Raw genomic sequence first — 27,499 nt, 5'->3', positions numbered from 1 at the left:
GAATCTGAATAAGCGGACTTATTTATTAGGCTATGTATTTTTTCCACGTATTTTAACAATTGCCCGCCATGTGAATAAAACAAGTTACATCTTTTCATTCACGCCTTTTACAAAATGCTTCTACCTGACGCTAAGCAACATATAGTAGGGTGGGGGAAGACGGGATACTTTTAGCACATATTACCCAAATATCCTAATCTTGTTTTAAGCAAATTACAACGGTCTATGGCAGTCGTAAGGATATAGTTTTATAATTCTTTAAATGTTCTTTGTTTCCTACATAATAAATGAAAAAATAGAGTTAAAATGTGTCCCATCTTCCCCCACCCTACTCTATATTAATTTTTTTCTATTGCAGAGTAATTGATCCTGACAAACCTTACGCTGCTCCGGATGCGGTTCAGATCCAACTTCTTCGATTCCTCTCCCTCCTCGTGGATCGCGCCTCTCCCTACATCCATGATCCTTCCAACAAGAGCCACGGGGACAAACTCCGTCGGATCATGACGTTCGCGTGGCCGTGTCTCCTCCCACGAAACTGTGTCGATCCTGCAAGCAAATATCACGGCCATCTTCTGCTCTCGCACATCATCGGGAGCTTTGGAATCAGGAAGAGGATCGTCCTCCAGACTTTTTACTCTCTTCTCAAGGTCAGTGGTTTTTTATTCTATGTGGGTGAGGTACTACAGCACAGCACGTTAGAGTAACTGAATTTCGGGCTAGAAAGATAATTTATATCATATAACGCATTTTTCAGTTCTTTTTTTAAAAACGTATCAAAATTTGCTGGAAAATCGATAAAACTTTCTTTCCCAAATTTTTTTCTTTGTTTTCTGTTCAATCTGACAAATTTTCTTACCCAAAACTTAAAAATTTGCCTTGCTAAACCCAACTTTCAATTTATATTCTCCCCCAGGCGCATGCAGTTGAAGCTCGAACAGTTGTCCGTCAAGCACTTGACGTTCTGACTCCAGCCATGCCAGCCCGGATGGAAGATGGCAACCAAATGTTGACTCACTGGACGCGGAAGATCATCGTGGAGGAGGGACACACTCTCGCACAACTGATGCACGTTTTGCTCCTCATCGTAAGGCATCACAGGGTGAGAACATTTTTTAAAATTTAATGCAGTTTTTTTTAAATACCACTTTTTTAAAATACCACTTTTTTTAAATATTATTTTTAATGTTACATTTTTTTAACATAATTTTATTCAATACAATTTTTTTATTAATTTTTTAATGTAACATTTTTTTAATATTAATTTTTTTAATATAACATTTTTTTAAATAACTTTTTAATATAACATTTTTTATAAATATAATTTTTTAATATACTTTTTTTAATACATTTTTTATATAAAGTTAGTTATATTAGACAAATTATTCTTGTTATCCTGAATGTATAAAATATATTCTGATTTTTTTTTAATTTTTTTTGTTCGTTTTATTGCTTAGTCTGTTTATCTGATAAACGTTGATTTTTTTCTATTATGTTTTTATAAAGTAATCAGTGTCATTTATGGAAGATTTTTGACAAATAAAATGCTTTCACTGTAAAGTAATTGCTTTTACAGCTTAGACTAAAATTAACAATTTACAAATTTACCATTTAACTTTAATTTGGTTCCATTTAAAATGTAAATCTGTTCATTTTAGGTCTATTACCCTGTCAATAGTGGTTTAGTACAGCAGATGATTGCTTCAATGCAAAGATTGGGTTTTGCTCCAAACACAAACATGGAACAAAGAAGGTATTTTTTCGCACATTTTTGTTTCAATTAGAAGTTTACCTTGAAAATTTTTAAACATAAATGGCTCGTTGTTTGTCTTTCTAGGTGTAGCAACCACGCCTTTTTTTCAGATGAGTAAACGTAAATATGTTTTTACTATGAGCGTGTTTTAACAACTGTTGTTTTGTCGTTTTTTTTCTCTTTTCTTTTAAAATATTTCTAAATCTTCACTACTGTAATGAAAGAGCAAATAAAGTTACTCTTACTACACATATTATTTATATATAATGTTGCTTCCAGGTATATTATACTTGTTTTTACATTATCTTTTCTGGCATATATCAAATCTAAACCAGAAGGAATATATACCAGAAGAGCTGATTTACAAAAAAAAGAAAAAATAATTACAAAAAAATTGCTCTAATTTAGCACTAAGCAATTTATGTTAAAATTTGTATTTTTTTACATCAGGTTGGCTGTAGACGTTGCAGAAGTTTTGATAAAATGGGAAATACGTCGAATATCTGAAGAACAAGAAGCCAATGAAGGTATTGTTGTATTTGTTCAATATATGTTAGACTATTCAATTTTTTTTTTTATACCAGATAAGTCGCTAAAAATTATTTACGTTATGCCTGGTAGCAAAAGTAACAGAATACAAGTAATTTATATCAACACCTGTATATTTATGTAATTTATATTTACATTTTTGTCTTTATGTAATTTACATTAACACCTGTATGTTATATATATTAATACCTGTATCTTTATGTAATTTATATTAATACCTGCATATTTATGTCATATATATTAATACCTGTATTTTTATGTAATTTATATTCACACTTGTCCATTTTTGTAACTTATATTCACACTAGTGTATTTATGTTATATATATTAATATTTGTATATTTATGGAATTTATATTCAAATTTTGTCTTTATGTAATTTATAATTATCCCTGCGTATTTACGTCATATATATTAATACCTGTATATTTATAGAATTTATATTCAAGTTTGTCCATTTTTGTAACTTATATTTACATTTGTGTATTTATTTAATTTATTTACACCACGCCTGGTAGCAGAAGTAACAGAATACTAAACTAAATTATATTCATATCTGTATCTTCAGCCAAAGGATTAATTCGACCTGTAGCAGCCCTCTCGATAAAGATGGATCCGGTTCCGTCATCAACTCATCGTGTGGTAGGATTGGATAAAAAACATTCCGACACAGTGGTCAACTTTCTACTCAGAATGACTTGCCAGGTAATTATGCTACACAGATATTTATGGCACAACTATTATTATTATTTTTTTATTTATTAAAAATAGATTGATTTTTATTTTTTAGTGATTTTTTTATTTAATTTTTTGTTTTTAATTTTACTTTAAAGAATTTGTTTAAATTTTTAGTGATTTTTTTATTCAATTTTTTGTTTTTAATTTTACTTTAAAGAATTTGTTTAAATTTTTAGTGATTTTTTTATTCAATTTTTTGTTTTTAATTTTACTTTAAAGAATTTGTTTAAATTTTTAGTGAATTTGTCTTTTTAAAATAGCGCATTTTTTGTTTTTAATTTCAACTAATTATTTACTGTAACTTGTCTTCAAGTTTTATTAATTTCTACAACAACAACCCTTAATGTAGAATATAAATTCCCAATTCTGACCCCAGATTTTCAACTGGTGTTTTTTAAATTTTTTGGACCTTTTTTAAAAAACGTTTTTGGACCAACTACATCAGAGGTTTTTGAACTTTTTAAACCCGCCCTCTAATGACGATACCAACAAAACTTGCATCCCCCTTTTTAATAAATTATAACCATAGATACCTTAAAATATCTTAAAGAGTCTTTGGTTATAACACAAGTACCAATATATTTTATTGTTTTTCGTGCCCTACTTATTAGTAATACAACCCCCTAGTTTAAGAACTACTGAACTACATTAGATTACACCCCTAAGTAACCCCAATATCTTATGGAGTCTTTGGTTATAACACAAATAACATTATTTTTTTATTGTTTTTCGCTCCCTATCCTGAGTCTTACACCCCCTAGTTTAAGAACTACTGGGCTACATCAAACTACACCCCTAAGAAAATTTAACCCCAATTTCCACCCAGGTGAATGAATCCTCTGGTGGCTCTGCTGAAATATTATCCCGGAGATGTGTGGTTCTATTAAGAAGTGCATTAAGGGCAGATGTTTGGCCGAAAAGTGACTTACACTTGCTATGGGTGGATAAACTACTTCTCAGTGTTGACCCTGCACAGCAAGTAAGTGGGAATTCAAACATAAAATATTTGGATATGGAAACACTGAAAAAATTTATACATAACAAGTAATAGCGAGTTTAAAACATAAATCTTAACAAAGATTTAAAAATATTTTAAACAAAAAGACAAGATATAGCGACAAAACGACAATTGTCATTACTTACAGTTAAAAACATATTTAAGTTTATTTGGAAGAAAATAGGTGTGGTCGCTACACCTAGCAGAAAAACAAGCCATTTATGTTTAAATATTTCAAGTTAAACTTCTAATAAAAAAAGTGTGCGTAAATACACTACCGGTACAAAAAAATGTTTTTTTGTAGTTACTGTCATAAGGCTGTAGTTTTACTCTTTTTCTGTCTACACTAGTATTTCTATTCTATTGTACTATTGTAATAAAAAACATTGTACTACCTGTGTATTTCTATTGTAATAAAAAAATTGATAGTACCTGTCTATTTCTATTGTAATAAAAAAAATGTAATAAAAAATTTGATTTAACCTGAATTATTCTTAATCCATAATTAAAAAGTGTTGTAACATTTTGCAGGGAAACACTGGTAGCATATGCACCGGTCTTGAACTGATAAACCTGATTCTATCATTGATTCCTAAAGATTCGGTCATCTCTACAGTCAAACCTCTGCAAAAGGGAATAGCTGCGTGTATGACCTGTTCAAATGTGAAGGTAAATTAGTTAATTTTAAATTCCTTACTTTTATATTTAACTTTAAACTTTATATTTGATTTTATATTCCTTAATGGGTTGTTCAGACTTTTCAAAATTTGCTTTGAAGAGTAGCTACCTAATAAAAAGATTAATTACCTGCCTGAAACTGCCTAAATACAGATTAACTGCCTAATATATAAACGACAATCGTTTGGAGTACCCGTTCTACTTTAATATTTTTAAATTTATTTGTAAAATTACACAGTTCTACCACTGCAATTTAGCTTCGACATTCTTATAATTTTTGTTTTTTTTTAATTTTAAATAACTTTTAAATTATTTTTTTTAATTTTTTTTTTTCTAATTTTTAATTTGTTTTAAAATTATTTTTTCACATTTCAGGTCATTCGGTCCGTGCAAAGCTTATTGGTTCGTTTGTTTTCACTTTTCCCGCCCACTGCTCCACCAGCCAATCACGATCCAATGTTGGGTCAGGTGATCGTTCCAAAAGTTGAGTTGAGTTTGGCTGAAAGAGATTTGGAGGTTTTGTTTTCAGCCATGGAAAACACTGTACTGGAGGGCCTTAATGAGTTTGAAAAAGCAGGAACAACATCAACTGGTAAGAAAAAAAGTTTTAGAGTCTGCCACCGTAGCACAGTTGGCTAGCTCGCCTGCCTGTAACCCAGAGGTAATGGGTTCAAGGCTCGTCGCTGCTACCATTGTGAGCTTATGTGTCTTTGTGCAAGACACTTAACAGCAATTGAATTGCTCTAACCCAGTGGTCACTAATGGGTTGTCCAAATAAATCAGCCATACATAAAAAATGAAAACATCCAAACAAAATAATCACCTACAAAGTAACACACATGGTATCTCGTAAGCTTGTACGAGGTGTATGAAACAGAACACTTATGTTATAACGGCTGTCTTTTACATTCACGCGAGGATAAAGCAAGTTCAGCTCATTCATTTAATCAGACTATATAACAGCAGTTAAGTATATAATTGTGTTTTGTATATCAGCTTTTCTGGCATATATTATATCTCTTATTATTATTTCCCAAAATTTCAGGTTTATTTTCTACGCTCATGATACTGAAGGCAGCTTGTACACACACACCTGCATATATTGACCACTTGCTTGCTACTTTTGTCAGAGTATTTCAAAAGCTTGTGAAGGAACATCTGCAATCTCCACCGCAATCTGGACAAACTGGTTCAGAAGTTAGCCCATGTATGTTATTTTATTTATCATGTCCTAATTTTTTTTATTAATTTAATGAATGTAGCTTACTTTATCCTCGTGTGGCCGGAAAACGACAGTCGATATAACACGGGTGTTTTGTTTCATACACCTCGTGCCAGCTTACGGGTTACAGAGTATGTTACTTTGTGAGTAATTATATTTTTTGGGATTTTTTCTTGTTTTTATAGTTTGTACAACCCATTAGTGACCACTGGATTTAAGAAAACAAAACTGCATATTCATGTTACATTTAAATTATCATGTTCTAAATTTTATTTGAAAAATATTTATAAAAGTTCTAAGAAATTCCTATTAATTATGATGTCCTATTTTTTATTTATGGAAATAATATTGTATTTGAATGTTATATTTTATTTATCAGGTCCTAATTTTTTTTTTAATCTTTAGAAGAAATATTCATTTTATTTATTATGTTCTATATTTTATTTAGGAAAAAAAATTTTTAAACACAGTTTTTTAGGCATGGAAAACACAATGAAGCGTTAAAGTATATTTAACATTTTATATACAGCCTAAAAAGACTTTATACCTAAAAATAATTTCTGTGAACGAATAAAGAACATATTAAAATTGATAATAAGAGAAACCCAAAAATATGTTTTTAGGCTCTCGAACATAAAATGCTTATTGTTTGTAAAATGCTGTAACAAGTTATTCCAACGCGAGCCTAAAAATGCTTTATATTTCAGTCATTAGCGAGTTGATAGTTGTGTGCCTGGACCTCGCAAAGTGCAGAGTGGTCAGTATGGCTGCCGATACCCGGCGCTCACTCATGCACGGCGTGTTTTCGCAAATCATTGAACGCTCCACTGACCCCAAACTCATCAAAGCGGTCATCCGTATCATGGACGAGTGGCTTAAGGTTTTGACTCATTTTTTTAAGATTTTTGAAATTTTTAAAATCATTTTTTAAATTTTGTTTATTTATCAGAAATCAACTGAATGAGCTGACTTTAATTTTCATCTAGTTTTAAATAATATACTTCTTTCTTTCGAAATTAACCAATTTTAAATTTTTCCTCTGTTTTAAAAATATGCAAATTTGTAAGACTTCACGTAAATGCATGTTTTGTCAATTGTTTTGGTTGGACTAATCATCCCAAAATTAAGAACAATTGATTTTTGTATGATGAAAGTTTACATTTTGGTCATAAAGTATTTGTATTACTTTACTCTTATTTGTAAACATTTTTTAAATTTTATTAATATTTTGAGTTTAAACTTTTTAATTTTTGGTAGTTTTAATTTTTATTAGTTTTAATTTTTAATGTTTTTTAATTTTTAATATTTTTTAATTTTTACTATTTTTTATTATATATATTTTTTTAAATTTAAATTATAATTATTTTTATATTTTTTTAGGCTCGTGCATCCGGAGATGCCAGCCAAGCTCCTACGTTGCGTGAAATCTCTCCTCTGCTTCTTAAATTGATGAATATTGACAAACGTTTCACATCCGAACATTTAGATATACACACTGGGTTCCTGGATCTTGTCAACTATGTATACAGGTCTGGCATATGAAATACATCATACATGGCATTGAAATTTGAAATATAGTACGGTGGGGGGAATAGGGGGCAACTTCAGCACATAATATCTAAATATCCAAATCGTGTTTTAAAAATTAACAGCAGTCTATGGGAGTCGTGAGGATATAGTTTTATAATACTTTGAGTTTTCATTGTTTACTACGAAATGAGAAGAGAAAATAGAATGAAAAGATGTCCCTTGAATATTGAATGCAGGCAGTTGTTTAAAACTTCTGTAAAACAAAAAATATGGCTCTGACTTGTAAACAGAGCATAAAAAATATAAAACAGCCGTGTTATAAATTATAATTCATGCTGTTGCCCAAGCATGATAAATAAGTAGTTACATGACAGAAAAATGATTTTTGTCTATTACCAGATCATGACAAAAAAATGATTTTTGTCCATTACCAGAAAAAATGATTTTTGTCTGTTTTGTAATTGTATTTCCTAGCACCATATCCTGATTACATTTATTTATTCACTAAACCATGGCCAGATTCACAGAACCAAGCACTTATTTGATGTACACCTTTTCAGAGATGAATCTTTAAGTGGTAGTGAACTTACCAGCAAACTGGAGCCAGCTTTTCTCTCTGGTCTACGCTGCACAAACCCCACAACAAGAAGATCTTATTTCGAAGTTTTTGACAACAGCATACCACAAAACCTGTATGATCGTCTGCTTTATATGATTTGTTCACAGAATTGGGAAGCTATGGGAACTCACTACTGGATCAAGCAATGCATTGAGGTGAGGGGGTTGTAAAAGTATTGTGGGCATGTCATGACACCTAAATGTTATAACCCTAGCATTGAAAAATGGTTAAAATTTCCCGCTTTATTTGTGCCTAAAAAAGAAAAATATTTTTAGATAAATTATTTTTTTTTATTAAATCCAACTATTTTATGTCAGATACCTTTTTTCCTCCTCAATTTTTATTTTTTCCATATTATTTTACAATCAAACAAATCTCCACAACTTTTTTGCACCCGATTCTGTCATTTCATCCTGTACCACCTACCTCAAACATTTAACATGGAAAAATTAAATCCAGATGATTTTTGCCGTGTGTGATCGTACCAGCACTGTCATGGCAAAAGGGAGTCCTTACCTTTTACCTTCCATCACACATGTCATCACACTGGCTGATCCTGCGGACCGAGATGCTTTTAACGCCCTCGCAAAAGTTAAAACGGAGCCAATGGACATTGACGTGTATGCAAAGGAAGAAGTAAGTGGATTGGTGTAGTTTTAATCATGTTTTACAGTTGTTTTTTAAAGATTTGTTTATATATAGAAGAATGTACTTGTATCACATTTCATCATTTAGTTCCGAAGGTACCTTTTTTTAACCCTCCGAAGGTACCTTTTGGGATCCAATATTGTTTTAATTCCTTTTTTTGATCGATTTAGTGAAATTTTTTATCTTTTACCCCAGTATTGTTTTTTAAATAAGCAGTAGAGACCCCCAATGTTTATAAAAGCCATAAAATTGAAAAATTTATACTTGTACTTTGCCACTTTCAGAAATAATTTTATAGCAGCGTCGAGAATCTGCAAACTTTTATTTAGAAGCAGGAGCGCTAACCACTGTCATAGCGGCGCAAAATTTTTTAAATCAGTAGTAAAAAGGTGTCAAAAAGTAAAAAAATAGTTAAAAAGCAACTTTCTCTATTCATACATATGATGCCTTTGAAACTCTTCTATTCTTCTTCTAAATCCTCGTCTCTTGCATCCAGGAGGTTGAGAGCATGATGGAGACAAGCGAGGATGACTCTCGAACAAAAACTTCGAATCTAACATCCTCAAAGACTCCATCTTCCGTCACAACAGTTGAAGATCGAAGCCAGCAGCTAAACACATTGATAACAAGGTAATAACACACCTTTATTTTAAAAAAAATTAAAAAATATTTGAAAAAATAAACTCTAATAATTTAAAAAAAAAAATTTATTTGTTGTGTAACATCTTGAACATTGGGATTACTCATACACTGTGGCGCAGCCAGAAAAAAATAAGGGGAGAGGAGTTTTAATCAAAAAATGTTAAATTTTATTTTATTTTTTTAAATTTTTGTTAAATTTTTTTTGGGGGGGAGGTTTAAAAGAGGGGGGGGGGGTCACGACCCCCCAAACCCCCCTTCCCCCCGGCTGCGCCACTGCTCATACAGATATTGTAGAAATTCTGTGGAGTGATTTTGCCTTATAAATTGAAACCTTAAATCTCATATACATGCTGGTATACTTTGATGTATTGTGATTATCTACCTATTTTCATATCACTTTTATTATTATGTCAAACGGGGTATGTAACCTTTGTGAACCTATTACCTTACTTTATTACCATAGACTTGTATTTACTAATAATAGTTTCTTTTTACCTTTGATCTTATGACATTAGAATGGGGTTATCTCCCTGCAGAAATTTAAGTTCGGAAGAAGCATGAATTTCTAAAGAAAAGTGCTTTACAAACTTATTGTCATAATAAATAAATTCAGTGAAAAATTTGCAGCTGGCTTCGCGGGCCGCACAACTTCTCTTTGCGGCATTTGGCCCGAGGGCTGGTTGCACAGAAATTTATGCGTCCAAACTTCATGTTTCTGGAGATAACCCCCTTTTAATGTCATAAGATCAAAGACAAAAAGAAACTATTGTTGGTCCATGCAAGCCTATGTTATATAAACATACGGCCCGAGGGTTTACCTAGTAATTTATACCTGGCCATCCTGTAATAAGGGTTGCACACCCATGGTGGAAAACATTAATAGCTTGTGCCATCCACACAGGCACTGTAAGTTTCTTGAGTCGCTGTCGGAAGCAAAATCGTCTTCCTTTCTTTTAGCTGCCGCTCAATTATGTCATAACGACACTCAACTCTCTCACGCCATCTGGTGCCGCTTATTTCCCAAGATTTGGTCGACTTTTACCAACAGACAACAATCGGTAAGAAAAAATTACATTTAAATTTTTTTTAAAAATTGAACACGGAGATTCAGAAAAACATTAGTAATAAAACAACTGTTTGGACAATGGTGATGCTTTAACAAAGAGCTCATGATAAACATAAAAATCTTATTGAATTAATAATAAATATCTTATATAAAAAAATATTAAATATTAAAAATATATATTAGGATAGGGAAAGATGGGACACCTTTTATTCTTTTTTTCCCGTCCAATTTAAAAAGTAAACAAAGAACATTGCTTCATAACTTATGTAACCTTTTTTCTATTTTATTAAATGTTTATATTTTCCTACAGAGACTCAGTGGAGAATTAAGTGCATTTGTGTGCAGTGGTGCGCATCTTATACAGAAAGACTGTCAACCATCAGCAGTTCACACCATTGTGGAAGCACTGACGAGCTGTGTGCCGGTTATTCCTTTAAAACCACCTGTTATCAAATATCTTGGAAAGTAAGAAAAATTAAAAAAAAAATTAAGAAAAATATGTTTAATACTTTTATATATAAGATTAAGAACCATAATAGTTATTAAACAAATTAAAAAATTTAAGAAAATAAACTATTATATTTAAGCACTTTTATATATAAGAAAAATTAAACAAATCAAAAATTGTAAGAAAATATAAACGAAATTAAAAACTATTATTTTTCACATCTTAATTTGTAGTTTTAAGTACAACTTTTGTGTTTCCCCTTAATTTGTGTTTTTAATTTGTAACTTAACTTAACTTGTATTTTTCAAGAACCCACAACCTATGGTTCCGATGTGCTTTGGTGCTTGAGCGTTTGTCGTCTGAATGTGGAGCTGACACGATTAAACCAAAAACAATCACTGCACCGGGGTTTGAACCTGAACCCATCAACACAAGACAGCAAGAGGTAAATATGAAATCTAAGTTGTTAAAAAAGTGAAGCGTTTTTTTTCTTTTTCATTTTTTTGTGGGAAGAAGTACCTTTTCAGTCTCTCAGTTTAGTTCTAAATTTAAAAAAAAATTGTAAAATCTTTTTTTGTAAATTTTTTTTTTTCGTTTGTAAAAATCCCTAGATGTAATACATTACTATTGCTTGCCCAATGTAACATGCAATGAATACCTTAATATTATATGCCTAATTTAATTCAGTCATTTTTTATAATTTTTAATCTTGATCTTTGGGTGAAGTATTTATTATTTTAAATATGTAGCATTGGGCTAATTTGGTCCAGTTTTTATTCTGTTTTATCTTCCCATTTGGTAGTAAATTGTTAAAATAAGCGTTTAAACAATAAAAGATATAATGTGCTAACGGCATCTATCTTACCCCACAGTACTACAATAACATTATATAGATTTAAAATATTTCACATAATTTTTAATGAATATAACTTGCTTTATCTTTACGTGGCTGGAAATACGACAGTAGTTAGTAACATGAGTGTTCTGTGTCATACACGTCATACACCTCGTGTCAGCTTACGAGTTACCATGTATGTTACTTCGTGAGTGAATATTTTTTAGAAATTTTTTTATTTTTTTTTATTGTGTGGCTGATAATTTGGACAACTCATTAGTGACCACTGGGTTGGAGCAATTGTCGTTACGCGCCCACAATGGTAGCAGCCACTAGCCTTCAACCCATTACCTTTGGGTTACAGGCAGGCGCACTAACCACTTTGCCATATAGAGTTAAAATGTTGATTTAAATCCCAGGTTTTAGATGCTTTGTGTGATCTGTACTCTCTGCTTAGAGAGGAAGATATGTGGACAGGATTGTGGCAGAAACGATGCAGTTTCCCTGACACAGCAAAAGCAATGGCATACGAACAACAGGGTTTTTTTGAGCAGGCTCAGGTAACTGTATTGCACTTTTTTTTAAATGGAATAGAAATTTATTGCAATAATTTCAATGAATTTAAAGAAATAGTACAAACTTTACAGTGAAGTGTTGGACTGCCTTTTTCATTGTTGTGCTAATAATATACTTAAATATGATTTTGGTTATCATATTTAATAAAAATTGCTATAATTTTTTATTTTCTGTGCATCAATAGTGTAGAATGTTATTTTCATTTTTTTTATATTAACTCAAAAAATAGCACTAGTTGTATGCAACACCCATTTGTTGTCCCAGTAGCTGATACAGTATAAATTTTGTGGGGAAATGACAGTCTTTATAACACGGATGTTCTATTTTACATACCTTATGCTTGAAATGTAACTTTGTTGGTGATTGTTTTTTTTTAGTATTGACATTCTTATAACACATGTGTTCTGTTTCACACACCTCATGCCCGTCTATGTAACTTTGTTGGTGATTGTTTTTCATGACATTTATGTAAAATTCACTCCTAACCCTTATAAACAGGCCACATACGAAAGCTTAATGTCACAAGCTCGTGAAGAACACAACAAGGCTCCCGCTCCATACAGCTCAGTTGCTGAGTACAAAGTATGGGAGGAGCACTGGATTCGATGTTGCCAGGAACTAAACCAGGTTTTTGCTATTTTTTTAGTTCCTAAAACATAAAAATAAAATTTTTTTATTAAATTTTGTAAAATTTTTTTTTTTTTTTATAAAATTTTAAAATTTATTACTGCAAAAAACTGACAAAACAAAATACGTTTTTTTATTTTTGTTTTTTTTTCCAAAAAAAATAACATTTTAATAAGCAGAGCCATGTTAGGGAAAAAGAAAAATTTGTATATTCATAGTGGTGCTTAATTGTGGTCTAAAGATACCATCAAAGTTTAACAAAAAAAAAAGTTTTGTTGATATGCCCCTTTAACAAATAAATCGCATTGTATTTAATGAATGTAAACTTATATAGTGGGAGGTATTGAATGAATATGGAAGCTGCAAAAGTGTCTGCAATCCTCACTTAGTTGTTGAATGCGCGTGGAGGTTACCTGATTGGAACAACATGAAAGGTGATTTGGGTTAAAAATTTAAACTGTTTTATTTTTTTTCAAATTAAAAAAAAAAATTTTGATTTATAAAATGGTAAATATGAACATTTTTTGATTTATAAAATGGTCAATTTGAAAAAAAAATAGACTTGGTTCAATAAAGTGACAACCTGTCAATCAAAAAGATAAAGACAAGCCATTGTAACATCATATAACAATTATTTTTGACATTTTTCGAGCTGTATGCTTAGAAAACTTTCCCTAGTTTAAATATCTTTGTTATAAAGTACTTTGGGCTCAGAGACAGAGTAAATAACAGTAATTTTCCTGTTGAAATGTAACTTACTTTATGGTTTGGAGCAATTGCCGTTAAGTGTCTTGCCAATACAATAAACTGCCTTATGCCCCACAACACATTAAAGTTATCCGCACCAACCTACCTTACAACACAGATGCCCTTGTACAAGTAGAGCTTTCTTACCCAAAAGAAATGGCTTGGAAAGTGAATATGTATCGCGGGTTCCTTGCTATTTGCCATCCCGAAGAACACCAACTGAATCTCATTGAAAGAATGGTTGACTTGGCCAGCTCTCAAGCTATCAAAGTAATTAATGTATTCTGTGTAACTTGCAGATGAAGTATAATTAAGACCAGGGCTTGATTTTAGCTAAAGCACAAAACTTATTACGAAAATCTAAAAAACATTTTTTTTGCTATTTCGTGTACATATATTACTTTTACCAAAGTTAAAATAATTTATTTGCTTTGATATCTAGATCAAGTATAACTATGACTAATTTCAGCCCAAAACATACATTTAGTTTGTTACAGAAGCTTGAAAAATATTTTTGCTATTTCGTGTACATATATTACTTTTAACCAAAGTTAAATTAAATTCAACGGCTTTGATATCTAGATCAAGTATAACTAAGACCAGTACTGGATTTTGGCCAAAACACACAGATTAAATTTGTTACCGAGCTTAAAAAATAGTTTTTGCTATCTTTGCTAGCTATTACTTTTAACCAAGATTGAAGTAAATTTAATTGCTTTGGTATCTGAATTGTTTATACTTCTAAAATCCATGGTTTAAAAAGTTCAGCTTTTAGTACAACAATATGACATTCAGTATATCCTGTTTTGAAATAAATTTTCATTTTTCAATTAAGTGTAATTTTTTATTTTCAGGAATGGAAAAGGATTCCACGTATTGTGTCTCACATCCACACACCTCTGCTACAAGCTGCACAACAAATTATTGAGTTACAAGAAGCCGCTCAGGTACAATCATCTTATTTGTAGTTCGAAGCTTGTTGCTGTTACCATTGTGGCGGTATTATCGACATACATGGTAACTCAAAAGCGGACATGTGGTGTATGAAACAGAACACCCATTCGATAACGACTGTCGCTGCCCTGCCACACAAGGATAAAAAGGTTACGTTCATTTATTTTTATCCAAAGTTACATACGTAGTAACTTGTAAGCGGCACGAGGTGTATGTAACATTGTAACAGAACACCCGTGTTATAAAGACTGTTTATGCTCTGCCACACAAGGGTAAATAAGTTACTTTCATACTTCCCAGGTCCATCAAAGTTTGCAACCAAACAACATTGGCCGAAGTAACTCCCTTCATGATATGAAGGCAATAGTTAAGACTTGGAGGAACAGACTTCCAATGACCTCTGATGACCTTTCGCACTGGAGTGATATCTTCACATGGAGACACCATCACTACCAGGTAATATATATACTCGTCCAAAAAAGCATTACATGTAAAAAAATTGGATAATTTTAGACAGTATCACACTTCATTAAAGTTTTAAATACAATCAGTTTTCATTTTAAACCAAAATTCACTTTTTTAATATATTTTGTGGTTTTGCATTGAATTTTTTCCAAAAATGGAACATTTAATGTGTTTATGTCCTTAGGCAATAGTCCAAGCATATGATACCGCATCTGCCAGCCAGCAAGATCCAAACTCCACCCATGCAATGTTGGGCGTGCATGCCTCTGCATCTGCTATTATTCATTATGGGAAGGTGGCACGAAAACATGGTCAGATAAATTCTGCCCTTGATTCTCTATCTCGTATTCATTCTATACCATCTGTTCCTATCGTGGATTGCTTCCAAAAGATACGTCAGCAAGTGAAATGTTATTTGCAAATGGCTGCAGTGATGGGAAAGAATGAATGTATGCAGGTAATTCACATGTTTATCAGTTTAACCACAAAAGTAGTTCAATTTAGCAGACTTTGTACCAAAACAGTAAAACCTGTTTTTTGATATAGCAAACTAAACGCTAATTTTATAATTAAAGAAAAATACTCGTATTTTTGTAATTTAAACCATTTTTTTAAATGAACATGAAGGTGGCTATAGATGAATCATTAAAATAATTAAAATTTGGTGTCATATTGCAAAAATTTACTTTATTTGTGCCAGAAAGCTCTTTTTATATAAAATATTGAGAAGCAGGATAGTTTTTTTTGTTTGGAACTTTTTTTGTCAAAAAAAGATCTTTTTATATAAAATAATAATAATCAGGGTAGTTTGTTTTTTATATATTCTAATTTATTTCAAGACGTTCATGGCAATATCTGTACAAAAATGTTTTTAATCCCAATTTCCTTTCATGTATTTAATAACCTTCCTTTTAATTCTAATTTTCCTTTGTACTTAATAACCTTTTTCCACTCTATCTTACCTTTCCTAGGGTTTGGAGGTAATTGAATCAACCAACTTGAAATATTTCACTCATGAAATGACTGCAGAGTTTTACGCCTTAAAAGGAATGTTCCTGGCTCAGATTGGGAAGTCTGATGAAGCCAACAAAGCTTTTTCTGCAGCTGTTCAAATGCATGACGTCCTAGTTAAAGCATGGGCATTATGGGGGGATTATCTGGAGTCTGTGTTTTTGAAGGTAAGGTGTAATACCTGTGGTATAGGCAGCATATGTAAAGAAAATTAATGAAAGTTGTTTAAATTAGTAATGAGTGTTTAAATTAAGTCAAAGTCAAAAATAAGACATTAATGCACAAAATTTAATACTGACATTAAAGGACAATCTTTCCAACCCAGTTGTCCCTTATAAGTTCTGATAAAAATGACTAATACAAAAAGTATCATCCACAAAGTTCCATACGTGGTAACTCGTAAGTGGGCACTATGTGTATAAAAAAGAAGCATCTGTGTTATAACGACTGTCCTTGCCCCACCATGTGAAGATAAATAAGTTGACTATGTGCTAAAGTGGACACGAGGTGTATGAAAAGAACATCTGTGTTATAACAACTGTTGTTGCCCAACCATGAAGGGATAAATAACGTATATTCATATATTGGCAATCATTTTACACACATGTATTCACAGCAAAATGGAAGCCCACCAAGTTCGGTAGAGCAAGCTGGTGTGTCAGCCATTACATGCTATCTACACGCATGTCGTCATCAAAATGAACACAAATCAAGGAAATATTTGGCCAAAGTTATTTGGTTGCTAAGTTATGACGACGAACAATGTACTTTGGCTGATGCAGTCGATAAGGTCATTATCTTCTGTTAAAGCTTTGATTTACCTGTTAAGGTTTAAATATATAGTAGGGTGGGGAAGACAGGACACATTTAGCACATAATATCTAAATATTCTGATCATGTTTTAAACAATTAACAACGGCCAAGGAAAGTCGCGACAATACGGTTTTATAATTTTTTGAATGTTTTTCGCTTACTACCAAATAGGACGAGAAAAAAGAATGAAAAGGTGACCTGTCTTCCCACTCCCCACTATATCATAATATCATATCATTGTAAAGTGTAAACAGCTTTTCAGATTTTGGCCTGTGTTGCTTAATAGTTTTATAGACATCCCAATGCAAGGTGTTACGATATATTAAAATTAAAAATAGTTTAATTAAAAATTAACACAAAACCTTTATTTATTTTACAATAAAAACTATAATCTGCACTTAAAAATTCAATCCAATATAAAAATATTTTCAGTATACTATAAAAATAGTATACTACCCATATCTTAATGTAATATACTTGGTGCATGAACCTATATTTCTTAATATGTGCATTAACGGATTTATTCCCACTTTATGCAGTACTCAGTTGGTGTGCCTTCTATCCAATGGTTAGCATGGGTGCCTCAGATACTCACTTGCTTAGTGTGTGGACATGGGGCCAAGATACTTAACTTACTGAGTCATGTAAGTATTTTATCTGTGGGGTGATGTGTAAAATCAAACTTAGTTTTTTGTTCAAAATAATTGACATAGTTTTTTGTTCAAAATAATTGACATAGTTTTTTGTTCAAAATAATTGACATAGTTTTTTGTTCAAAATAATTGACATAGATTTTTGTTCAAAATAATTGACATAGTTTTTTGTTCAAAATAATTGACATAGTTTTTTGTTCAAAATAATTGACATAGTTTTTTGTTCAAAATAATTGACATGCAAAAGACATAATTCGTATAAAATAACATCTAATTTTGCCAGCATTGTTTTCTGACGTAGTGACAAGTTGGTAAGTGCGCCTGTCTTTAACCTATAGGTTTTGGGTTCAAGGTTTGTCACTGCTACCGTTGTGATGGCGAATGTTTTTTAAGCAAGACACTTAACAGCAGTTGCTCTAACCCAGTGGTCAGTAATTGTTTGTCTAAATTGTCAGCAATACAGAATAAAACACACCCACAAAATTGAATGTGTGGTAACTCGTACACTGGCACGAGGTGTATGAAACAGAACACCTGTGTTAAACAACAGCATTTTCGCGCCACACGAGGATGAAGCAAGTTACATTAAAATATTTCTTTCACACTTAAAGGGGCATCCCAACACATAAATATTCTGTTTTAAAGTTGTTTTGTTTTTTAAAACTTTGGTGCTACCTATAGATCACATTTGAGCATATGTATCCATACACAAATTTTTATTTTTTGTTGGTATGTTCCTTTAAGTTTCCACAAATACCTAACCATTGGTTTATTCCTAGGTTGCAAGGGTGTATCCTCAAGCTGTATACTTCCCTATAAGGACACTTTATCTCACATTGAAGATTGAACAAAGGGAAAGATACAAAAGTGCAGAAGCATTGGGTGGGGGGGATAAAAAAGTCAAATTATCTACGGACTCTCAGGTAATTATAATTGATTTTTTTCTTTTGCTTCTTTATTCGCATTATGGGCATTTTTTGCATCTTTTTTGGCGTGTTCCTTTACAGCAGTGTTCATTGCACTTTTCTTGGGGTGTTTCTGTTATTTTAGTTTCCGACCTTACTGAAGATGGTTTCAGTTTTTAAACTATATTACCTATATTGAAATATAACCTAATTTATTTAACTTTTTTATATTTACACTCAATATTATTAGGTTTCTGAAGGCTCTGACAGCCAAACTGATCAGCCAGACCTAAATGGTAAGAACGCTTCATATTTTAATAATTCAGTAAATATTTACAAATTTTGTGCACTCGTTTCATTATAACTTTACCCAGTGGCGTGACACAGTGGTTGGAACGTTTGTCGTATAACCAGAAAATACCAGGTTCAAGGCTTGGTACTGCCACTATTGTGGCGTAGGTCCTTAGGCAAGTTACTTAACAAAAATTCTCCAACCCAGTTGCCACTTGTTTACATATAAGCTATTACATGTATTACCAAGCAATTCGCTGCTACCATTGTGGGCGTATGTTTCCTTGGGCAAGACACTTAACGACAATTGCTTCAACCCAGTGGTTACTAATTGTCCAAATTATCAGCCACACATAAAAAAATGAAAAAAATGCCAAAAAATAATCACCCACACAATAACAAAACATGGTAACTTGTAAGCTGGGTCAAGGTGTATGAAACAAAACACCTGTTCGGGCCGCGCAAGGATAAAGTAAGTTACATTCACCAAGCAGTTCTGTTTTCACCACTTAAAAAAAAAATTTCCAGACCCCAAATCCCAGTCCCTTGGTAGCAGTAGTGGCAGCCAAGCGTCAGGCGACAGCGGCCCAATACGTGCTACACCCTCTATGTGGAGATGTAGTAGGATCATGCACATGCAACGTGATTTGCATCCAACCCTCCTATCTTCACTAGAAGGAATAGTTGATCAGATGGTTTGGTTTAGAGAGAATTGGCATGAAGAGGTGAGAATAACATTTTTTTTAATAAGAGTCTGACAGTGCCATTTTTTCGAAATATAGTAGGGTGGGGAAAGATGGGACAGCTTTTTTTTTCATTTTCCCCTTCTATTTGGTAGTAAGCATTTAATGAATTATTAAACTGTATCCAGACAACTCGTTTTTTTTTTAGAAAACATAGTTGTTTTTTTTTAAAACACGTTCAGGGTATTTGGATATTATGTGTGCTAAAGGTGTCCCATCTTTCTCAACCCCACTATATATATTTTTTATTAAACAATTGGTTGGAATTAATTTTTGACTGTTACATTTTCATGGCACCAGATCCTGACTGTATTTTTTTACCCAAGGGTCATCAAACTCTATGAGCACCAGATCAAGGTCTACTTAGATTTGTTTTATTGTCATTTCTACATAAGTTCATACATAGCTGATTTTATATTTCTTATTGACACCAGCACTCGTAAATAAAAAGTAACATACATGGTAACTCGTAAGCTGGCACGAGGTGTTAAACCCGTGTGATAACGACTGTCGTTTTCCGGCCACGCGAGGATAAAGTAAGTTACATTCATTTATAACAACTTGTAAAAATAGGCATTTAGGCAAAATGTCCTATCTATTAAAATCTATACATTAAATAAAAGCTATGTATATCTTCACCATTTATTGGTAAATTTATTCAGTCCATTTTCTAATCTGCTTATGTATTTCAGGTCCTTCGACAATTGTGCCAGGGGTTGGCAAAATGTTACACAGTTGCTTTTGAGAATCGAGCTGCGGTTTCGCAAGCTCACATCACCCCGCACACACTTAACTTTGTGAAGAAACTTGTATCTACGTTTGGGGTGGGAATTGAAAATGTGGCCAACGTGACGCAAACGTTTTCAAGCGCTGCGTCAGAGTCCCTGGCTCGGCGTGTGCAGGTATGTGGTTTAAAACAACTACAAGTATCAAACGAATGAGTGAATGTATCTTGACGATGCTGTAGCACAGTTGGTTAGCCCGCCTGCCTCTAACTTAGAGGTAATTGGTTCAAAGCTCTTCGTGGCTACCATTGTGGGCGTGTGTTCTTTGGCAAGACACTTAGCAGCAATTGCTCCAACCCAGTGGTCAGTAATGGTTTGTCCAAATTATCAGCGAAAGCAAAAAAATAATTACCCACAAAGTAACATGCTCACTTAATGAGTTACCAAATATCAAATTTGTAAGTAATTAGTTTATGTTTTTTTTTTAATGTATGGCTGACAATTTAAACAACCTATAAAGGACTACCGGTTTAGAAAAATTGCTGTAAAGTGTTTTGTCAACATTGACTTGCACTTCCCTTTGTAGAAGTACAATTGTTGTTACATTTTCCATTTTTTTAAACATTAAAAAATGTTTATTTCAAGACAACAAAATCTTAGGCCACAACACTTTCTTCAAAAGTACAATTTTTGTTGTCTAAAATCTTCTTTTTTCCAACATTTTTAAACATCCAAAAATGTTACATTCCAACTTAAACTCTAGGCCACTGCACAAGATCCAGTGTTCCAGAAAATGAAGAATCAATTCACGACTGACTTCGATTTTGACATCCCTGGTTCAATGAAGCTGCATAACGTTATACAGAAACTTAAAAAATGGATTCGAATTCTTGAAGCTAAAACTAAGGTAGGGGTTTCTTTATATAAAAGAATTAAAAATTAAATACAAATGTTTTCTGTTCTAAAATATATTTTTAAATCAAATTGTTAAAATGCTTATACACATAAAACACAAATGGAAATCACAAGTATTTTTTTCTGCTTTACCTACAAAACTTCACAAAAAATGTATGTATATAATATAAACATAGTATATTTTTTCTGAAACTTTTAACTACTAAGAAAGACAACTTAGTTGTAAATACACTAAATTCACAAAAAGTTGCTAAAAAAATATTAATTTTTTATTTTAATTTCTTTTAAGTCAAAATTTACTAACTCAAAGGTAGTCCAGTTGTAAAAATGATTTATTTTATTTCATAGATGATGCCTAAGTCGTTCCTCATTGAAGAGAAATGTCGATTTTTGAGCAACTTTTCAGCTAGCACCGCTGAAGTAGAAATCCCTGGCGAGTTCTTGATGCCGAAACACACACATTATTATGTGAAGATCGCGCGTTTCATGCCACGCGTGCATGTCGTGCAGAAACACAACACTGCCGCTCGACGGTTGTATATAAGAGGCCATAATGGGAAGGTGTATCCTTATTTGGTGAGTGTGGCAACTTAGTTAAACTACATGTCAAAAATGGATGCACCTCCCATCCTATTTTTAACATGGTCTAGTGCGATTGTATGCAATATTTATATAATTTTCACTGGAACTTAAAGAAATTAAAATAAAAGAAAAAAAAGCGTCATGCTAAATCGACAAAAAAATAATTTTCTTTAGTAGTTTGAAACTAGAATTGTTTAAGTTGAATGCCAGTTTTTTTCTGATAAAAAATCCCCTCTATGTTCGCATAGCGATTTTTTTCTTACTACAACAGTTGAATTTTCAGGTTTGACAAACTTTGTTTAAGAAACTGTTTTGTTTTTTCTGAAACTTCAGTGGTACCAGATAACGTTTTAGCATTTCTATTAATACCCAAATTATGATTTATCTATTTCATCAGCTGTACAACAAAAAATAATAATCAACTACAAAATTACATATGCGCTACTCAAATGCAGGCACGCTATGTTTAAAACAGAACACCTGTGTTATAACTACTGCTGTTTCCCCACCCCACCATAATAAACAAATTACAATAATTTATTTGGATTTTTCGGGTTACAATAATTTATTTGGGGTTTTTTCTATGCCCTTTACCCAAATTATTTTTAAATATTAAACAACAACAATAAAAATCCCAACCTCCAGGTAATGAACGATGGATGCCTGATCGAATCACGAAGAGAAGAAAGAGTCCTCCAGCTGCTCCGACTCCTTAATCCTGGATTGGAGAAGAGGAAGGAGACGGCGAAGAGACAACTCCTCTTCACAGTGCCTCGTGTGGTAGCTGTGTCTCCCCAGATGAGGTTGGTTGAAGATAATCCGTCGTCGCTGTCGCTGCTGGATATTTATAAACTCAGGTGATCTTAATTTTCTACAATTTAAAAAAATAATTAAAAAAATTAAAAAATAAACCTATTTTATCTTACAATTTTTACAGTTTAAAAAAAAGATAAAAATTTCAAACAATTTTATAATTTTAAAAAAATAATAAAAAAAACTGAAAAATCTGGTACCTTACAATTGAAAAAATGATAAAAAAATTGGATAATCTTACAATTTTTACAATTTAATAAAACAAAACTGAGGTAATATTACAATTTTTACAATTTAAAAAACTTATCGTGACAAAGTGATTAGCGAGCCTGCTTCTAGTCCATTCTAGCCTCGATGCTGCTACCATTGTGTATGTGTACTTGGGCAAGGCACTTACCAGCAATTGCTCCTACCTAGTGGTCCCAATCGGGTTGTTTAAATTATCATATCAAGCTTAAACATATTGGCATGTTGTATTATTTTATGCCATGTTAAATAACAAGTTCAATGCATGTTGTATTACACTAATATCATAGTGGAATTTTGTTTGCCATAAAAACTGCACAAAATCATACTTTATTAGACTCAGTGTTTCATTTCAAATGAAAAGCTAAATTAGAATAGGGCAAAAATTATTTTCGAAAACAGAAATCAGTTTACTTTATTATTTCCTCATTGTGACATCACAATCGTCCATTTGTTGTTGTGTCAACGTATGTCGAGCAAACATTGCATGAGTCATCATGACATGGCAAGTTTGTCGCCATACTTCACCACAGCTGCAAACTCACTTCAATAAAACCAATATCATATTATAACAGCATTTTAGTATTATACTTCATGGTGTGTTTTAACTTAACATTAATCAGCCAAATGCTTATATATATATATTTTTTGTAGTTTTTTTTACACATTGTTTTTAGAAACTTTTTTAAAAACTTTGGTGGTATCTTTAGATCACACTTAAGCATCTCTATCCATAAACAAATTTTTATTTTCTGTTGGTAATTGGTATGCCCCTTTAAGTACCTTATTGTTATATTTATGGGTAGGGTTCATATAGAGAGTATACTATCACTATTTAGGTGTGCGACCACGCTTTTTCCCTTTCAATTAAATGTAAATATGTTTTAACAACTGTTGTTTTGACGCTATATCTTGTCTTTTTTTAGAATATTTTTAAATCTTCGCTGCCGTAATCGAAGAGACAAATAAACTTTTTCCTATCAAAAGTTATTTTAGTATATAATGTGAGGCTCAAAATACCCTTTCACGATCAAGTCTTTAGCAATTATTTACTATTCTATTTTAATTAAAATACCGATTTTACAATTTTCTTGCTTTGTTACAGATGTGTGAAGAAGTCAGTGGAACATGACTTGCCAATTGGAAAATATTATGAACGTCTTACCTCAGTTCAAGCAAGGGGGTTGCAGGTAGAATAGAATAATAATATAAAAAAATATTTGTCTTGTGTCTGTTACTGTAGCAAAATTAAAAATATTAAAAACGAAAATGTTGTTGTTAAAGAAACAACAGTTGTTAAAGCAAGAATACAGTTAAAAACATAGTTACATTTAATTGGAATGAAAATTCTTTGTGGGTAAGGTCCTTGTCAAAGACATAGGATTTAGGCTAGATTTAGCCTATTACCCCAACACCCCAGATGCTTATTTAAGTTTTTCATGTGGCCGGGACTCAACTTTGTGACACCGGATCACAGTCAAACACATATTTTTTGCACCATTTTTCATGTTCGTGTGCTACCACACTTTTCAACTTTGTGTATGTTTTTTGCTCTGATATGGCTTATAATTTGGCCAACCCAAATAAAAAAACACCCGCAAAGTAACATACATGGTAACTCGTAAGCTGGCACGAGGTTTATGAACACCCGTGTTATAACGACAGCCTTTTCCTGACACGCGAGGATATAGTAAGTTACATTCATACACTTACACACGCAGGTATCGCATCATGTATTACGTGACATTTTACGAGACGTACAAACTGACATGGTCCCACGAACCACACTGAAGGAATGGGCGGTCAATGCATTCCCCGATGCTACAGACTACTGGACCTTTAGGAAGAGTTTCTCATTGCATCTCGCTCTTCTCGGCTTTGCCGAGTTTGCTCTTCACCTCACAAGGTTGCGACCTGAAATGATGCAGATTGCTCAGGACTCTGGTCATCTTCATGCAGCCTATTTTAGGTACGTAAGATTTTTATTCAATATGTTTTAAAAAATTTTGTTTAAAAAAAAAGTTTGATAAAACTTTGTTTAAAATAATGTTTTATGAAATTTCGTTAAAAAAATTGAAACACTGTATATATTATATATGCTGTTAAGTTTTGCTGCCGGACATGCTATATCTAATAAAGCTCTTCTGATAAATTTACTTGTTTTTTACACAAGAGATCACTTATGATTTTATAAATTGTCATCCATTCATAAAAAAAATAATTACCTATAAAGTTACAAAGGTGTTACTCGAATGCTGGTACGAGGTGTTTAAATCAGAACACCTGTGTAATAAAAACTATTGTTGCCCCAATACTAAAAAAACAAGTTCAATCCAGGTTTGACATGATTGACAGCAGTGGTGAACTAAACACAAGCAGGGCAGTTCCGTTCCGTCTTACACCAAATATCGCCGAGTTTGTTTCCCCTGTAGGTGTCAACAGTGTTCTAACTGCTGCTATGATTGCTACAGCCAGGTGCTTCATGCAACCTAATTTTAAGGTAATATTAAACATCAAACTTTTTTATTTTCACTGTTGAACAATGTAGTTTATACTTGTTGCATGATAGGGCATTGGCAGGTTTTGTAAACTGGGTGTTCTGTTCCATATACTTTATGGTGTAGTTATTATATAGTAGGGTGGGGGAAGATGGGAGACCTTTTCGCTTAGTTTTTTTTTTCCTTATTTGGTAGTAAACAAAGAACATTCAATGAATTATAAAACCGTATCTTCACGACTTCCACAGACCGTTGTTAATTGTTTAAAACACGATCAGGCTATTTGGATATTAGGTGTTAAAGGTGTCCCATCTTCTCCCACTCTACTATACATCAAAAACTACAATGCCATAAAATTCAGCGAATTAAACTGCTGTACTTAACTTGAAAACACTACATGACCAAACCAAACATAATGTGCCAAATCTTGCCTAAATCGTAGGACCCTGACAAGGACCTTATCTTTAGAATAGACCAAACCAAACGTATAGGTAAACTGTAATACTTTGTTCTCGTTAAAGCACATCTGCCTCTCCTGCCCCTAAGACCACACAAGATCCAGACTGCATAAAAAGATGTGAAATAAAGAGGTTAAGCCAGTAATCGCAAGCATTATTTTAAACTTGGTCCAGTTTTTTGTATTTTATTAACCCATTTAATAGTAACCACAAAACCATTACAGAACTATAGAACCGTATCCTAATACACGATTTTGAAATTAGGGATATTCCATCTTACCCCACAATACGTTTTAATAATATATAGTATGGTGGGGTAAGACAGGACACTTTTAGCACATAATATCCAAATATCCTGATCGTGTTTTAAGCAATTAATAACTGTCTATGAGAGTCGTGAGTATATGGTTTTATAACTTTTGAAACGTTCTTGGTTTACTACCAAATGGGACGAGTAAATAGAATGAAAAGGTGTCCCATCTTACCCCGGGGTATTATATACTCAGGTAAAAGGTTTGTTCCGTGCTGTACTACGTGATGAAGTCATATCATGGCACAAGAAACGTCAGGACGAAAACGGGGGGAATTCCCAACCAACGACTACGTCATCGTCTACCGTACCTCCACCGGACATGGACAGGTGTTGTGTTAAAAAACATGCATTTCTATTTTGTTCTGTGTGGGTATGGTCCCAAAACATGGCTGGCCTATTAATGAACGAAGGAATAAATTTAACTTGCTTTATCCTCGCATAGATGGAAAATGACAGTCGTTATAACACGGGTGTTAATACACCTCGTGCCAGCTTACGAGTTACCATGTGTGTTACTTTGTGAGTGTTTTTTTTTCTGTATGGCTGGCAGTTTACAACCTGTTAGTGACTGGGTTGGAGCAGTTGTCGCCAAGTGTCTTGCCCAAGACGCGTATAAACAATTAACAACGGCCTATGGGAGTCACGAGGATAAGGTTTTTTATTCTTTGAATGTTCTTTTGTTTACAGCCAAATGTGACGAGAAATAGAATTAAAATGTGTCCCATCTCACCCCACCCTACTATACATTAAAGTTATCATTTTTGTACTTCATTCATTCACAGCGAGCAGCTGGTGACGTTGGTCAACCGGGCAGTGACGTCAATTATGACACGTCTGGAGAGGTTAGCGCAGATGGACAGAGGAGAATCTACAGTGGCTACACTGGTGGAAGAAGCTAGCTCAAGCCAGAACCTCTGCCGTATGGATCCAGCATGGCATCCGTGGTTATAAAAACAAAGTAAGCTGCGTGGACACTGCACTTTGAGCGTGAACTCACAACTGCCACTTGAACCTTATTTTACGCAGTAAAAATTCACTGCGGCATAAGATACGTAAATTTTCTAAATTTCAGCTGCGGCGTGATGTGTGGAATTTTCCAATGTATTATGTACGGAATTTGAAATATGCGTACGCTGTTTTAATATCGTTGTATGAGTTGTATTTTAAGCCAAGACACTTCAGTAACGTATCATTACTTGCATATACGTACGCCAAGAATTTGTAACATTTGTAACCGCTTTAAACGTGCCTGACAATATTGTGTCGTGCCACGACTGCGTACACTTGTGTTTTATAAAGTAATTCAAAATGTGAACATGTTCGTTAATTGGTTATTTTCTCGAAAAGGATGTCCGCGCAAGTCGTAGCGTGTGTGATGCTTTCCTAAGCGCTAAACGACGCGGTCCCATGCTAGTTTTGATGTGCACATTATATTTGGCA

General features: G+C 32.8%; 1 protein-coding gene across 1 annotated transcript in view; it reads left to right on the top strand.

The window, feature by feature from the left end:
* The window catches only part of LOC149738647 (transformation/transcription domain-associated protein-like), a 53,078-nt gene extending 25,704 nt beyond the window's left edge, over positions 1-27,374 (top strand). The window contains exons 38-76 of the mRNA XM_089874719.1: positions 359-650; positions 917-1,102; positions 1,659-1,753; positions 2,204-2,280; positions 2,870-3,006; positions 3,866-4,018; positions 4,568-4,705; positions 5,090-5,306; positions 5,760-5,921; positions 6,644-6,816; positions 7,317-7,465; positions 8,027-8,240; positions 8,545-8,721; positions 9,230-9,363; positions 10,277-10,433; positions 10,752-10,906; positions 11,199-11,334; positions 12,144-12,284; positions 12,799-12,927; positions 13,262-13,361; positions 13,793-13,944; positions 14,529-14,621; positions 14,929-15,084; positions 15,278-15,550; positions 16,065-16,271; positions 16,721-16,894; positions 17,457-17,561; positions 18,350-18,493; positions 18,726-18,771; positions 19,295-19,491; positions 20,202-20,411; positions 20,998-21,141; positions 21,498-21,725; positions 22,377-22,588; positions 23,896-23,980; positions 24,512-24,759; positions 25,128-25,290; positions 26,253-26,386; positions 26,842-27,374. Of these exons, the coding sequence (XP_089730845.1) occupies positions 359-650; positions 917-1,102; positions 1,659-1,753; positions 2,204-2,280; positions 2,870-3,006; positions 3,866-4,018; positions 4,568-4,705; positions 5,090-5,306; positions 5,760-5,921; positions 6,644-6,816; positions 7,317-7,465; positions 8,027-8,240; positions 8,545-8,721; positions 9,230-9,363; positions 10,277-10,433; positions 10,752-10,906; positions 11,199-11,334; positions 12,144-12,284; positions 12,799-12,927; positions 13,262-13,361; positions 13,793-13,944; positions 14,529-14,621; positions 14,929-15,084; positions 15,278-15,550; positions 16,065-16,271; positions 16,721-16,894; positions 17,457-17,561; positions 18,350-18,493; positions 18,726-18,771; positions 19,295-19,491; positions 20,202-20,411; positions 20,998-21,141; positions 21,498-21,725; positions 22,377-22,588; positions 23,896-23,980; positions 24,512-24,759; positions 25,128-25,290; positions 26,253-26,386; positions 26,842-27,010 (6,262 nt within the window). The 3' untranslated portion in view covers positions 27,011-27,374. The remainder of the gene's footprint in view (positions 1-358; positions 651-916; positions 1,103-1,658; positions 1,754-2,203; positions 2,281-2,869; positions 3,007-3,865; positions 4,019-4,567; positions 4,706-5,089; positions 5,307-5,759; positions 5,922-6,643; positions 6,817-7,316; positions 7,466-8,026; positions 8,241-8,544; positions 8,722-9,229; positions 9,364-10,276; positions 10,434-10,751; positions 10,907-11,198; positions 11,335-12,143; positions 12,285-12,798; positions 12,928-13,261; positions 13,362-13,792; positions 13,945-14,528; positions 14,622-14,928; positions 15,085-15,277; positions 15,551-16,064; positions 16,272-16,720; positions 16,895-17,456; positions 17,562-18,349; positions 18,494-18,725; positions 18,772-19,294; positions 19,492-20,201; positions 20,412-20,997; positions 21,142-21,497; positions 21,726-22,376; positions 22,589-23,895; positions 23,981-24,511; positions 24,760-25,127; positions 25,291-26,252; positions 26,387-26,841) is intronic.
* Positions 27,375-27,499: the final 125 nt, after the last annotated feature.

Source organism: Ciona robusta, chromosome 3 (genome assembly GCF_009617815.1).
Source record: "Ciona robusta chromosome 3, ASM961781v2".
NCBI lineage: Eukaryota > Metazoa > Chordata > Ascidiacea > Phlebobranchia > Cionidae > Ciona > Ciona robusta.
This window is presented reverse-complemented; position numbering and strand designations above follow the sequence as displayed.